Below are 14,349 nucleotides of genomic sequence, written 5' to 3'. Positions count from 1 at the left end.
ACTAGGAGACGGGTGAGGAGTGAGAGGAAGTAACTCGTAGCTGAAAATGTAGAATCGCCATCAAAGCACTGTATGTAATGTTTGGCCTCGTAATATAAAGTTTAGTGCTGAAATGTTCAGCCATATTTAATGTACTGCCCGCTGGCAACATCAATGGAAATAATCCAGTGTGTCTGAGTCTGTAACAATGCATCTTTATCAATGTCTTACAACGTACCATAACATCATCTCGACTCCTGCAGATTATTAATAAGGGCTTTCTTTATTTCCAGTCACAACAAATATTTTAAATAGTCATTTAAATCATACCAGACAAATTTCCCAAAAAAGTCGCTCACCAACCAGTCACTCGATGTAGTGCTGCTCTCGGGTGACTGCCCTTTCCTCTCTTCCTTCCTTCTTTCCTTCCTTCCTCTTCTGCCTTTCTTTCCTTCTTTCTTTCTTCTTCCTTCTGTCTACAGGTGACTCTATACTGAGTGACAAGCCAAATGGTTTCCTGTACACCAGGAAACCATGTACTACGCTGGGTGGTAACCATTTAACCAAAGTATGATGCCTGGTGGTTTAGTGGGTAATTAAGGCGCTCCAACCAGATTGAGCCTGTGCAGGTTTATATCCAAGGGGTGGTTGGGGTTTACTGCTCACGTAATGCCACTCAGAGATGTGTGAGGCTGGTCACTCTAATCTTAAATGTCAAGACCAACTTACCTAGCCCCGGCCTCCTACGTTCCTCATGGGGCAACACAGGATTGGATGATGTATGTAGGCTGTATGTATGTTGCCAGGTCAAAAGCGTAGTAGAAAGCAGGCTGACAGGAACGAACTTCAGTCAACTGAACATTATGACGGTCAGCTGATACCGAACTCGCTGTGGTTGTTATCTGACTAATAAACGTCGGATTCATACCAAGGTTAGACATACACACATACGACGCAGGGAGATAGAATTAAGCTCCCTATGTAGCTGTGGTCGATCACTCCCACTCTTCAAATATCTAAATCATAATGCAGATTGAAGTTTTTTCGCCATCATTATTTGCCCGTCTTAAACTTCTGAACACGAGGAAACTCAATAATCAGCCTGTTATTAGAGGTAGCTCTCCCGGTACCTGGCAGTCGGCCCCACTCAGGAACGCCAATGAGGTGAATGCCATTGCTGCATTAGAGCCAAACACCTGTGATGGACTATTTCTGCCGTCACAAACACAACCCACACCCAACACACGCCAACACTCCCCCATCTTAAGCTTCATCCTTCCACCCACTTCTTTGATATTTCTCGCTGGTGTGAAATACAACTCTGGTCGACTGAATCAAAATATATACCTCTTATACTCTATAGTTAAAGAAGTAATCAAGGTACAAGTTCAACTAAGTATCTCGGCTTAATTCTGATACAGACATGAAAACCGTCAAAACTATCCACAGCCTCTACTGATTTTAACCTGTGCGATATTTTCCCTGATGCTTCAGCAAGATGAGCAATGCTGTTTGAGGAAAGCATCTAGGCTTGTGCCATAGTGACATTACAGAATTACAGACATAAAACAAGCAATACTACCATGCACTTGCAAAGTACTGCTGGTATGACACGGGCGTGTTATCCATTCCACAAGTGTCTCTCTCTCTCTCTCTCTCTCTCTCTCTCTCTCTCTCTCTCTCTCTCTCTCTCTCTCTCTCTCTCTCTCTTTCATAATTCACCTATATAATCTACTCTCCCTTGCCTGAGGTGCTGGAGAAACTCAATTAAGTGGCAGTTATAACCTGACACACTTTTCTCAATTTCCACCCTATCTCTCAAAAGGAAGACGGTGAAGTGCAGGAGAAGGACAATTTCTGCCTGCCATCCACTGGGTTCAGTGGGTTCAGGCCCATGGCCACAACAAATATTACCAGTTATCTATTCTAATTCCTGTAATGTAAAGAGTCTTCGTTGCTTAAGTATATGGATAATTACGTGTGACTGGGTGGGTAAAATAAACTGGCCACTGCAACCATCCAATGTAAATAAATTAATACATACCGGTAAATCACTAACAGTATTATCAACATCAAACGTCAACAACATATCCACACATAATTGTAGCCTAAAAACAACACCAATGCAAAACACTTCACAAGACCAAAAACAAATAATATGGTTGATGCTAAGAATGTGCCCAATCATGAGTAAGTAAAATAGTAAAGAAACACAAAAATATAAAAAGAAAATATCAGTAACAAACAAAAAACAAAACAACAAAATATTCACAACGTGACAAGTGAAACAAATTTTATACCTCAAGCTAACAATAACTTAATGATAAAACCTGGTGCGTACTAACGGTGACTTAATCCTAGGTCTTAGTAAATGAAAAGAATAACAGGAATAACAACACACATTGTACCAAAAACCACAACACAGCAAAATATTCACAACACGACAACCAGCAAAATCAAACCAGATGCAGAAAGCAAATACACATGTTAAAAGCCAACTGAGCACTGACGATGAAAAAAAAAAAAAAATCAACGACATAATTATACTACACCAAAATCCACATACAAAAAGACGGCAAAACATTCACAACAGTACATGCAGCAAAATTAAATCAGATGCCAAAATAAATAAAAATGTAGGTCACTTATATTCCAAGGAACGAAAAAATAAAAACTACCACCACCAACACCACCCACAATAAAAAAAAAAAAAAAAAAGCCAACAACAGTAACAACACATCGGCCAAATTTTGCACAACGGGCCTAAAAATAAATGAATGTATAAAACCTGTTGTGTACTAACGGTGACTTATCTCCGCGGGTGCGACTCATCTTCTCCATCTCGTCTTCAGCAGCAGGATCCGACACCCCCCCGTCCCCTGCCTCCTCCCCATTCTCCTCATCTTCCTCTCTCTCAGTCAGTACAGACCACACCCGCCCCACGCCAGGCTGTCGGGAGTGAAAAATGAATACGGGTTACACGTCAGACGATGAACTTGTGTGTGTGTGTGTGTGTGTGTGTGTGTGTGTGTGTATATATATATATATATATATATATATATATATATATATATATAGATAGATAGATAGATAGATAGATAGATAGATAGATAGATAGATAGATATGGTTATGCGCGCGCACACACACACACACACACACATACAATAAAACCACCACATATAAATTATCAGGTTGCACTTACATCAATTACGTACACATGCACGTAACTGGCACAGAAATCAACGCTACTCCTATCCTACAGTAGAATGGAAGGTTCAACTCTGCACAATTCTGTCCACCTTCTCCACACTCTCCTACACTAGTCTGACATTCAGCAGAGAAAATCTGTGGGGAAATATAAACTCTGAATGCCTCTGAACACTTTCACAACGATGACGACTTTTTTTTTTTAGGCTACCGACGGACGATTTAATTCAACATAGATAAACCCTCTCGCAGTGAAGGGGTTGACCCGTTAGAACCGATGATCCTAAACAGGAAAGGACCGAGACCGTCATTTTTAAAAGTCAGTGTAGGAGGTAACCCCAAAGTCTGGGTCTACACACTTCGCGACTGTAAACCAGTAGGCAGAAGGCGGTATGCTAAAAACCCATCCACTAATATCGAACACGCAGTAAACCTAGGCAGTAGTGAGTTAATTACAAGGAACATACAAGACAAGAGGGCAATCTTACAAAGCCGGCTTGAACACACTACTACATAATACTTATGTAAGTCAAGGGTACATGTCATTTAGTCAAGTATGTGATGCTCAGAAGATAAGTTACATGTGCTGTCCTTCATTATTTGCAATGTGGCATACCAGATTTTAAATGAACCGTTGACGTATTACTTGTATCTCATTTTCACTAACACTAGAACAGAGCGGCAATGAACTTAAATCATGCTGAACGTTGACTGGATTCATTGTATAAGCTGAATACACAGTATTATATATATATATATATATATATATATATATATATATATATATATATATATATATATATATATATATATATATATATATATATATATCATGGGTGATTCTCCTAATTATCATAAGCATCACCATACGGGATTATGGCGTCTGGCAATAGACAGATAGATAGATAGATAGATCACTGGTAAAGACAAACACTGTCTGTCTAGGCTTATGCGATGTCTCTCAAGTTTATTTCCCTGGGTGGGCAGCACCGGAGCCAAATTTACAATGCCAAATCCTCTCGTCAATTTAAAGCACATTATAGCTCATCCCCGAGTCGCCTCTTTTGGAGGCAAAATTAACAAAATTATTGCAACCGGTGCAACCTGCATTCAAAGGTAGTATATCTAAGACAGTACGATAATAAGTATTACTACTTTTAATTACGAATACTACAACACGACTACACCGTATAAACTAAGATTTTTTTCCAATAAAATATGTGAAACTTCAGCTAATAAAACATTCATTTTCTTTCTTTCTTTGTTGCTTCGCTGCAATGCCATATGAATTAAGTTTTGTAAGAAAAAGTCTCTACGGTATTTCGTACTGAATAACTATTGTGTATTCAATTAATGAGGTAGAAATATGGATATACAGACTAACAATTATATACAGTACCAAACTCTGCATGGACTTAATTTATATTTATCCCTGAATGCTGGGCAGAATGTTTTTATTTACCTGTGGGGTAACCAAAATTAAATACAAAATCCGTCCTCAGGCTGCAAGAGTTAACCATACTGCGTGTACTGTTACATGGATGTTCCTGTTGATGATGTGGAGGCCTGAACCGGTTGCTCGCTGACCGTTGCCCTTGAGAGTCTCTTGTCTTGACTTCCCATATTACCTAACCTCACCTCTCTCCTCGCCTCGCCTCACGTCACCTCACCTCACTTCACCATGGTACCGGTACATCAGACTTGGCCAAACACTGTGACCCTCACTCTCACCAACAAGTCATGACACCAACAGCCGCTATGATTACAACTGGGTAAGCGAAGGAGTAAGCAAGCCCTAGTTTTTGACAGTCATTTTTATGGAACAGTAGTAAGTGTTAGATGCGATCAGATCTCATTCCACACAAGAATTCTGGTTAGACATATCATTATCATGTGATTCTTTGAGCTCTCAGGCTTAGTAAAACGCCCATTAATTATTTTATAATATTTTCCGTGTGTGTGTGTGTGTGTGTGTATGTGTGTGTGTGTGTGTGTGTGTGTGGGTGTTTAAGGGAGACTTCTCGATGTAAAGAGTTAAAGAGGAAAGAGCCAAGGCAAAATACAGTGTAAGGCACCTACCAGAAAAACTCGTGACTCAAGATTCATAGTAAATCACGTAGGAGACCGTTAGAGGGATGATATCAGCGCAGTTCAATGTGCCAACAATTGTTGCTCTTATGTTCATAGCTGAATAAAGTGAACAAGGTATGAGTAAGCTAGCCCTTCTTTTCCGTAAATTCTGGAGACTGAAGATGAGTGTGCGGCATTTGTGTCTGTCGCTGTTGCTGTTCCTCTTGGTGTCACCACTATTTTACCTTTTTCCTTTTTTACTGGAAGCGTACAAATCATCGTTCAGACTCCGCGTAACATCAGCTATGACCAGGGATAAACGGGTTTGAGAAAACTTGACTGTGAGGGATGCTTAAGCTTCACTGATACCCTGAGGTATCAAATATTGCGAGCAAAGACCCAAGATTTCTCAAGCATCATCATTACCTTCACCATCACAGCTGGCGGCTGTTTTTATCCCTGGGTACCTGTCTGTGTCTGACGGAAGGCTCTTATTTACCTAAGGATGCAGTTAGCACATTATAGTAAACGTACATGAAAGGGCAAAGACAGAATTATGCTTTTTACAAATTCTCTATAAAAAGAACAGGTGCTCTAAGCAGATGGAAGAAATTAAGAGATGGGAAAAGCACACAGTTTCTTAAAGATTCGACCTAAAATGTCTCGCGAACTGCTTAGCAGAGGACTGAAGCTGACTTACTGTCTATGATCTATCATTACTACTGTCAATAGCATAATTTCATTCATCATTGCAGTGAATTCTTAGTTCCATTATGCAACCTCTTCTTCAGTTATATATGCACTACTAGGGACTTTCTTAGGCTGAAATAAAAGTGTCTGGTAGTAGCAAATATAGGCTTAAACAAAGTAACAGTAAAAGAATTAAGTAAAAGAATCACTAAGAGAGCAGAATCACATGCCATCAATGGGAAATGTAAACACTCCGACACGACTAAGTGGAAGTTTGTCCATAATGCCATACTTCTACGCACACGCGAGCCAAACCACTTTCAGACCGTCTACAAGATTTTAGTGTCGGTGATGGAGGAGGAGGGTACACGGGTGGTGTGGCCCCGGTAATAGCCAAGTACTTGTTTGTTAGCTTGGGGACAAACTTTGTGAGGTGCAGTGAAGTTCGGGTACAAAGTCTAAGGTGGATAATTGGAAAGAGGGATAGGGAAATGTCATCCGTGGAAGATGGGGAAATGGGACGAAAGTGCTGGTATAGTGAAATTTATACACACTGACAAAGGAAGACGAAAATGAACAGATATAACCTAGCAAAACATAGCACTCGGGGAATCTATTAAAAAAACAGAGTATGGAGTTTCATCTGGGGTCGAACATTTACCGTGCCGTATGGCCCTAACCTCAGATTGACCGTTCTCAAAATTTGCGATCACTCCTTTCATTCTTGCCTTATCCTCAACCCTTCCACCAAGTTTGGTTTAAACTGGGCCATAACTCCTTAAGCTGACCTTTGACCGGCTGTTCTAAAAAACAAAGGTCAACCCCTGGGCTGGCTCTCAGCGCTTTCACCAAGTTGAGTAGAACAGAATATAAACCATGGTAATAAAGAAGACTACAACTCAATCCCTTAGTTATTTGCGACTCTGTCCCTTGTTTCCACAGTCAGTTATGAATAGTCAGACATTCAAATTCTTCGTCTGCATCGAAAAATCATAGAACTGACAGGGATAAAACAGGATACGAAGACTAGAGAGGCTGAGAGACAGGGACGATAGTAGTGGTGGGAAGGAGTTCAATATTTATGACCAGCACATATTAATGCACATACAATAAAACCAGCGAATATTTGCTGTCATACAATAAAACCCGTTAAGTACAAAAGAGTTAAGTGGCAAGAACCTGGCACGAGGAGCCTGGGCTGAGATTCAAGAATATGAAGGTCAGATGCGATGAGAATAAACAAGTAAATGCGCATAGTCTAGGGTCATTTATTTATTTATTTATTTATTACTCCTTTCATGAATTATTCAAAATGGTTAGAGTACCAGGCGAGTGCATGTTATGGCATTATCAACAAAACGTTACGGAAAAATTTTTAAGAGATCGTTTCGTTTCGTTTTTGAAGGCTCCAATATGCTTGCATGCGTCGGCCTTGGTCACCTAATAGCGGCTTTCCATGCTGCTCGATCTCTGGCAGCTTCCCTTTTCAGTCTCTTATCCCTGAGGTCACAGGGATAAGAGATAGAGAAAGTAAACAAAATACGTAAATGCGCTCTGACTAGCATGACTACTCATTTATATTGCACGAAATGTTCCGCAAGATACAATGTTTAACGGTATGCAGTGCTGCACAATATGACAGGGATTTATCATTTAACTGAGCAGCAAAGGGTATACAGAAGTTCACAAGCATTTCTCCGGGGCTAGTGCTGCTGCTGCTGTTGTCTTTGCTGTTGTTTTGGCAGATATTATTTTAAGTTCATGAAGTGATCCACATGCTTGGCGTGCGACGCGACAGAGTGCCTTGAGGCAGGGCGCAATATTCTGACCACAGGCAAGAGCACACGCATACACACAAAAGGGGGGAGGGGGAAGGGGAGACAATAGCAACATGCGAAGGGTAAAGAAAGGTTAATGCCAACTGTCAACTGTAGATTTTTTGTGTGTACGTGTGTGCATGAAAAGTTGCACAAAGATAAACAAAGCACGTTAATGCACATATTCTTCTTGCGTGTGTGTGTGTGTGTGTGTGTGTGTGTGTGAGAGAGAGAGAGAGAGAGAGAGAAAGAGAGAGAGTTAATGCGCATTTTCTTGCGTCTGTAAGGTGTGTGTGTGTGTGTGTGTGTGTGTGTGTGTGTGTGTGTGTGTGTGTGTGTGAGAGAGAGAGAGAGAGAGAGCACGTTAATGCGCATTTTCTTGCGTGTGTGTGTGTGTGTGTGTGTGTGTGTGTGTGTGTGTGTGTGTGTGAGAGAGAGAGAGAGAGAGAGAGAGAGAGAGAGAGAGAGAGAGAGAGAGAGAGAGAGAGAGAGAGAGAATGTTTTTTTTTTCTCAACACCTTCACTAACAGTTCCTTTCTGAGCTGATTAAAACTACCGTATGGTAACAATGGGCGACATTCTAAGTTAAACAGCCTCTTCATATTACTGCAAAGTTTCACATAAAATGACCTAAAAGAGTGCATGATATCACTGTCTGCATTCTGTGCCTAGCAACTCGCGTAACAAGTGTCAGAAGGCGCCGGTTTGTGTGGGATGTCATCATCCATCAAATATGATTATGTAACACGAGGGAGTCTCTCCTTGGCTTATCAGAAATGTCTGAAGGTGACAAGAATAACATTAACAAACCCCATGCTACTGACGGTGTTGCTGAGGTCTTTCTAACCTCGTCACTACAAGAGGCCTTGGCAAAACCACGTAGTATCGTCTGCCTGTAGTAATAATAAAAAAGATAAGGATGCTTTATAATAAGGGAATTAAAAATAAGACCTCTAGGCTGGCAGAAGGTGGAGTCATGTAGAGGATGTGCTCAATCAAAATGCTTATGTAACTGAGAGAGGGTGCTGGAGGGACGCCTTCACGCGGTGGCACAGATATAACGGGATATACAAGCTACCCCGCTCTACGAGCATTCCTCAACTCCCTCCCTACCCCCTAAAGAAGGATGGCAGACTGCAGGAGAGGAGTGACTTACACTTGAAGTTAATCACGTTCACGTTCAGATCAGCCTGGGGCCAAAACAACAACTGGGAAGGACGTTACCCCATAACTACGAGGGAGGACTTATCCTCCACTGAATAAAATAGCCTGGTTGCAGCAAGAACAATATTAATTCCGTAAAGAAGCTATTGTATTGGTGGAATACCTGGAGATTGTTTTTAAACTCTTTCATTACAGGCGTCTTCACACAGCCGAATTACATCCTCTGGCAGTACCAAGATTAAAATAATAAATTATATTCTGATTATATATATATATATATATATATATATATATATATATATATATATATATATATATATATATATATACAGAGAGAGAGAGAGAGAGAGAGAGAGTATATACATTTATATATAAACTATACATACCCGTACATATATATATATATATATATAGAGAGAGAGAGAGAGAGAGAGAGAGAGTAACGCCATCATACACCAAGGACATCCATAACACGGGATCTCGTTCATCTCAAAACCTTTCATACAGCTCAGTGTTCAATTCTTTTTTTTTGGGGGGAGGGGGGCTAAACTGAAACTACTCTCTTAAAGGCTGCACAATACTTATACCTGGAACATATATAAAAAGCATGGAAATAATATCACGTCACTGTTTGTCTTACTCCATTAAATCTGTGCGTGTTTGTGTTTTTGTTTTTGTTTTCTAGATAATAATTGGAACTGCTAACTTAAATGCTGTAAAAAACGCATATCCGAAACATCAGTAAAAAGTATGGATGTAATTTAATCCTCTAAGGGCAGGGACGAGGGAGTCCCTCAGGACAATAAAACTGTTTAGCGGTAACTTCATATGGGGAGCTGTATATCTGAGAGAGGTTTCAGCATTTAAAAATCGGTAACAAAAACTGAGGCTATACTACTGACGAAATACTACTACTGCTACTACTACTACTACTACTACTACTAATAATAATAATAATAATAATAATAATTTATAATAATAAAATAATAATAATAATAATAATAACAACAACAACAACAACAACAATAATAATAATAATAATAACAAAAGGCGCTACAGCACAATTCTTATGTGAGATCCAGCCCTTTCACCCTTGACGTAAGATAATAGATGGGACAGGACGTCTGACGGGGAGGTGGGTTAATGAGGAAGAAGAGAGATAATATCCTGGCCTGGTCGTAACTACGGATAAATTGTGCTTAAACGGTACTAAGGAATAGACCTGGGTGGGACGGAGGGAAACAAGTGAAGGGGGATGCTGGATGCTGGAGAAGAGAGAAGGACGAGACAAGATTAGGAAAAAAAAAAAAAGAGGGAAACGAACAGAAACGAGGAAGATGATCAGTATACTTGAGAAAGAAGAACTGTGAGCGGATACAAAAAGCAAGAGGGTCGGACTCATACGGGAAGCAGAGGAATGGAAAGATAACTAAGAGAAAAGGTTGAGATGAGGATGTAGCACAAGGAAGAAAGAGACGATAATACCTCAGGGGAGAGAGAGAGAGAGAGAGAGAGAGAGAGAGAGAGAGAGAGAGTGAAAGAGAGAGAGAGAGAGAGAGAGAGAGAGAACGAAGACAGAAAACGTTACGGTACACAGAGAGAGACAATGAAGATGAAATATGGAGAGAGACAAACGGCCGTACGATGGGTTATACATACCCTGAAGCCTCTGATCTGTGGACCAGGAGGATTTGTGGTTGGCTCGATGGGGTGGAAGGGGGATCCAGCGTACTCACTCCTGGTGCTGCTGCTTGTCGGCTCGAACTGAATCCGACGCGGCTCCTGGTGGGGATGGAGAGGGTAACGTTAGCTGGTGCAGTGCCAGTGGGATGGGGTTTGGTTCAAAATATTCATAACAACTTTATTTATTTCTCTATCAATTAGTCTACTAAATAAAAAAATCCTTTGAGTGAGGTGGTTCAATATCTAGAGGGACCAGCCTAGCCCAGGGTCCTCACACTCCTGATGGGGCAATAATAGTTGAAATGAGGGATGGAAAGGTGGATGGTAAAGATACAGGGTATGTACAGAATAACAATTTCATGTGTGATATTAGATTATACTTTTTTTTTTTCAATAACATATATAAGTATATCAGGAGTATTGTGTGGACAAAAATTAAGAGTGTCATAAATATACCTTGCATTCTAACGCAAGGTAAATCGTCATCATAACGTAATTCCAGTACGGGCCTTTCTTTTTTTTTTCTTTTTTTAATTCTAACTTAGACTACAGTTGCCATCACTCCGTCTTGAATGCTGAGTTACAAAAAACAGATTAATAGGAGAATATGATGCTAGTCATCCAGAAGTGCTATGGAAAGAATGCAGAGCCGTGGCATTATCTTATGCTGTCAATGAAGCAGGTGAAATAACCTACAAATGACCAAAAATCTATGCCAAGTTAAGCCTGAAGACTTACAGCCATGAGACCAGAGCGAGAGATATCTAGTAAAAAAAAGGCAGGTGAAGCCTGATGAATATGCCCTCTATTTCAACTAAAGCCCTATAAAGTCACTATGAGGGTAGTCAAGAACTCACAGGAAAGATGAAAGGAGTGTCTGCGCTGACCTTCCTGTAAGGGGCATCACTTGAGGACATGGTGAAGGGAAAGACCGACTTCGCGCTGTTCCGACCTGGCTCCTGGTGGGGATGGAGAGGGTCATGTTAGCTGGTGCAGTGGGATAGGGTTTGATTCAAAATATTCATGACAACTATATTTATTTCTTTATCTATCTATCTATTAAATTAAAGTCATATGAGTGAGGTGGTTCAATATCTAGAGGGACTAGCCTGGCCCAGGGTCCTCACACTCCTGATGGGGCAATAATAGATGAAATGGGGGGTGGAAAGATAGAGGGTAAAGATACAGGGTATATACAGTATAACAATTTCATGTGTGATATTAGATGATATATATTTTTAAAATATATGTAAGAGTATCAAAAGTATTGCGTGCAGAAGAACTGAGAGTGCAATAAATATACCTTGCATTCTAACGAAAGGTAAATCATCACAACGTAAATCCATTATGGGCCTTTCTTTTTTTTATTCTAACTTAGACTACAATCGCCATCACTCCATCTTGAATGCTGTTATAAAAAACAGGTTAATAGGAGAATATGATGCTTGTCATCCAGAAGTGTTATGGAAAGAATGCAGACCCGTGGCATTATCTTATCCTGTCAATGAAGCAGGTGAAATAACCTACAAATGACCAAAAATCTATGTCAAGTTAAGCCTGAAGACTTACAGCCATGAGACCAGAGCGAGAGATATCTAATAAAAAAGGCAGGTGAAGCCTGATGAATATGCCGTCTATTTCAACTAAAGCCCTATAAAGGCACTATGAGGGTAGTCAAGAACTCACAGGAAAGATGAAAGGAGTGTCTGCGCTGACCTTCCTGTAGGGAGCATCACTTGCGGGCTTAGTGAAAGGGAAGATCGACCTTGTGTTGTTAAAGCCATGTGGTTCACTCACGCTACGGTTCACGTTCACGTGGTTCTGCTCACTTTCTGGAACCCCGTTCATTTGACTGCCGTTATCCAGCTGAATGCCGTTGATGTGGGCTGGTTCCCCGCTGCTTCCGCTGATCTGAGTTGGTTCTCTGCTGCTTCCGCTGATCTGAATTGGTTCATTATTGCTTCCGCTGATCTGAGTTGGTACACTGTTGTTGTGGTTGACTTGCTCCGCCTCGTGGTTGTGTGTGTCATTCATCTGATTAACGAATGCCCTTGTTCAGTATCACGACTGAATGTCAAAATATCACAACTTTTATTTTTACTCAAACATTAACGTAAACAGGTAGATACGGTAAACCTACTATCTAGATAGAAAAGGTAACTAAGTAAGGAACATTTCTTTTAACGTTCTGTGCACCTAAGTACGAAAGAGAACATATGAAAAGGTAACATATAACCAACGACTCACTGCACTTTCGTTATGATGTGCGTTCTCCTGCTGAAGTTCGCTGTGGGTGTCGTTCACATGGTCGGAAACGGAGAGCAGTTTAATCTCGTTCAGTGGGTCGTCACCGTTAAATCCGTTGGCCACCGTTAAGTCACTGATCGCCGGGCCGTGACTGTCTCCGCTCAAGGAGACAGAGTCGGTGGGAGAGTCAGGGCAGGAGCTGATGTCCAAGTCTTCCAGTGGTGGCTGTACAATGCCCGTGCGACGCTGGGGCAGTATGGGAGGAGCCTTCATCTTGTGGCAGTCCAAATCGATCAACACCTGCGCAGAACACACACATAAGCACATGAGGGTATGATGTCAGTGTCACTAGGGTTATGCGGCGTTATTTATAGTACCATGTATATGTCTATTTGTATACAGCACTCTATCAGTGACCTTGACCACTGGCATTCGTATTTATGACAATACATCTCATCTTTCAAAGAACCTCCTGAAAAAGTTATAAGCTACCTGAGGTGGCCGGCAACATTACAGGCTTATTTTAGGGAGTCTGACAAGGGTTATAAAAAGCCCAACAGGATAAAGGGAAGAGAAGGGGGGGGGGCGTCAGAAGGTATCACACCCGCACGTGTGCACATACACCCATCTTTCTCTCTCTCTCTCTCTCTCTCTCTCTCTCTCTCTCTCACACACACACACACACACACACACACTAACCACTCCACGCCAGTACTTTACATTCCTTCCAGACACCAAGCCGTCCGTGGCCCCTGCGGTACCCAGGCAACAAAGACAAAGAGGGAAGGATAGCAATGCCCGGCCTGCCTCGCTCCACCGCACCCACAACGCCTTCCATCCCAGTCATTTCATGCAACTTTCCACATGAATATACCGCAGTTACGTGCCATAACAAATCAATTCCTTCCATCTGATGACAATTTGTATATTAATATTGCTATCACTAGACGATTTAATTCAGGTTAGGAGAGACTTTTCAAACTAGAGGGGTTAGATACAGACTTCATTAACTTCCTTGCAGAATTAGCCGGACGTAACAAAGATAAACTAGTAAAACACGTCAACAGATTTAGTGGGTTAATACACTCTTATTCCGTTCTAGACATTACATTTGTAGCATGAATAAAGTATCGGGTATCGTAGTGAGACAATGGCAAAAATTAACCACCTTGCAACCTAGACTAAAATGACGTGCATGTTTAGGAGTCTATTACCTCTGCAGAGAACTTATCATTATCATCAGCAGCACCTTGCAACCTAGGAAAAATAACGTGATCATCAATCACGCTTATTATAACTGCCAAACAGTCTACCAGCTATAACTCATCACGCTGAATGCGAGCCATGAAGTTGTCATAATACCTTCGCCACAGCTACTTCAATTTAAACCCTCTTACATCTGTCAATATATTACTGACAGTCATATGTCAATGTAGTATGTATGGACGTTCACCATCCATTTACTCGATGTAGTGCAATCATAAGCTGACT

The 14,349-nt window shown here is 41.0% G+C and overlaps 1 protein-coding gene across 6 annotated transcripts in view; it reads right to left on the bottom strand.

Annotated features, from left to right (window-relative positions):
* The window catches only part of LOC145412252 (glutaminase liver isoform, mitochondrial-like), a 59,649-nt gene that overhangs the window by 31,835 nt on the left and 13,465 nt on the right, over positions 1-14,349 (bottom strand). For 4 of the 6 annotated variants that reach the window (XM_080282199.1, XM_080282198.1, XM_080282197.1 and 1 more), the window contains 5 exons: positions 12,859-13,158; positions 12,298-12,645; positions 11,469-11,570; positions 10,588-10,710; positions 2,768-2,928 (listed from right to left, as the gene is read on the bottom strand). In XM_080282199.1, the coding sequence (XP_080138325.1) occupies positions 2,768-2,928; positions 10,588-10,710; positions 11,469-11,570; positions 12,298-12,645; positions 12,859-13,131 (1,007 nt within the window). In that variant the 5' untranslated portion in view covers positions 13,132-13,158. Of the gene's footprint in view, positions 1-2,767; positions 2,929-10,587; positions 10,711-11,468; positions 11,571-12,297; positions 12,646-12,858; positions 13,159-14,349 lie in introns of those variants that run through there. The other 2 variants (XM_080282201.1, XM_080282202.1) reach the window with 2 other exon arrangements.

Source organism: Coenobita brevimanus, chromosome 92 (genome assembly GCF_032717465.1).
Source record: "Coenobita brevimanus isolate Jiangsu-jjx chromosome 92, ASM3271746v2, whole genome shotgun sequence".
In the NCBI taxonomy this organism is placed as follows: Eukaryota; Metazoa; Arthropoda; class Malacostraca; order Decapoda; family Coenobitidae; genus Coenobita; species Coenobita brevimanus.
This window is presented reverse-complemented; position numbering and strand designations above follow the sequence as displayed.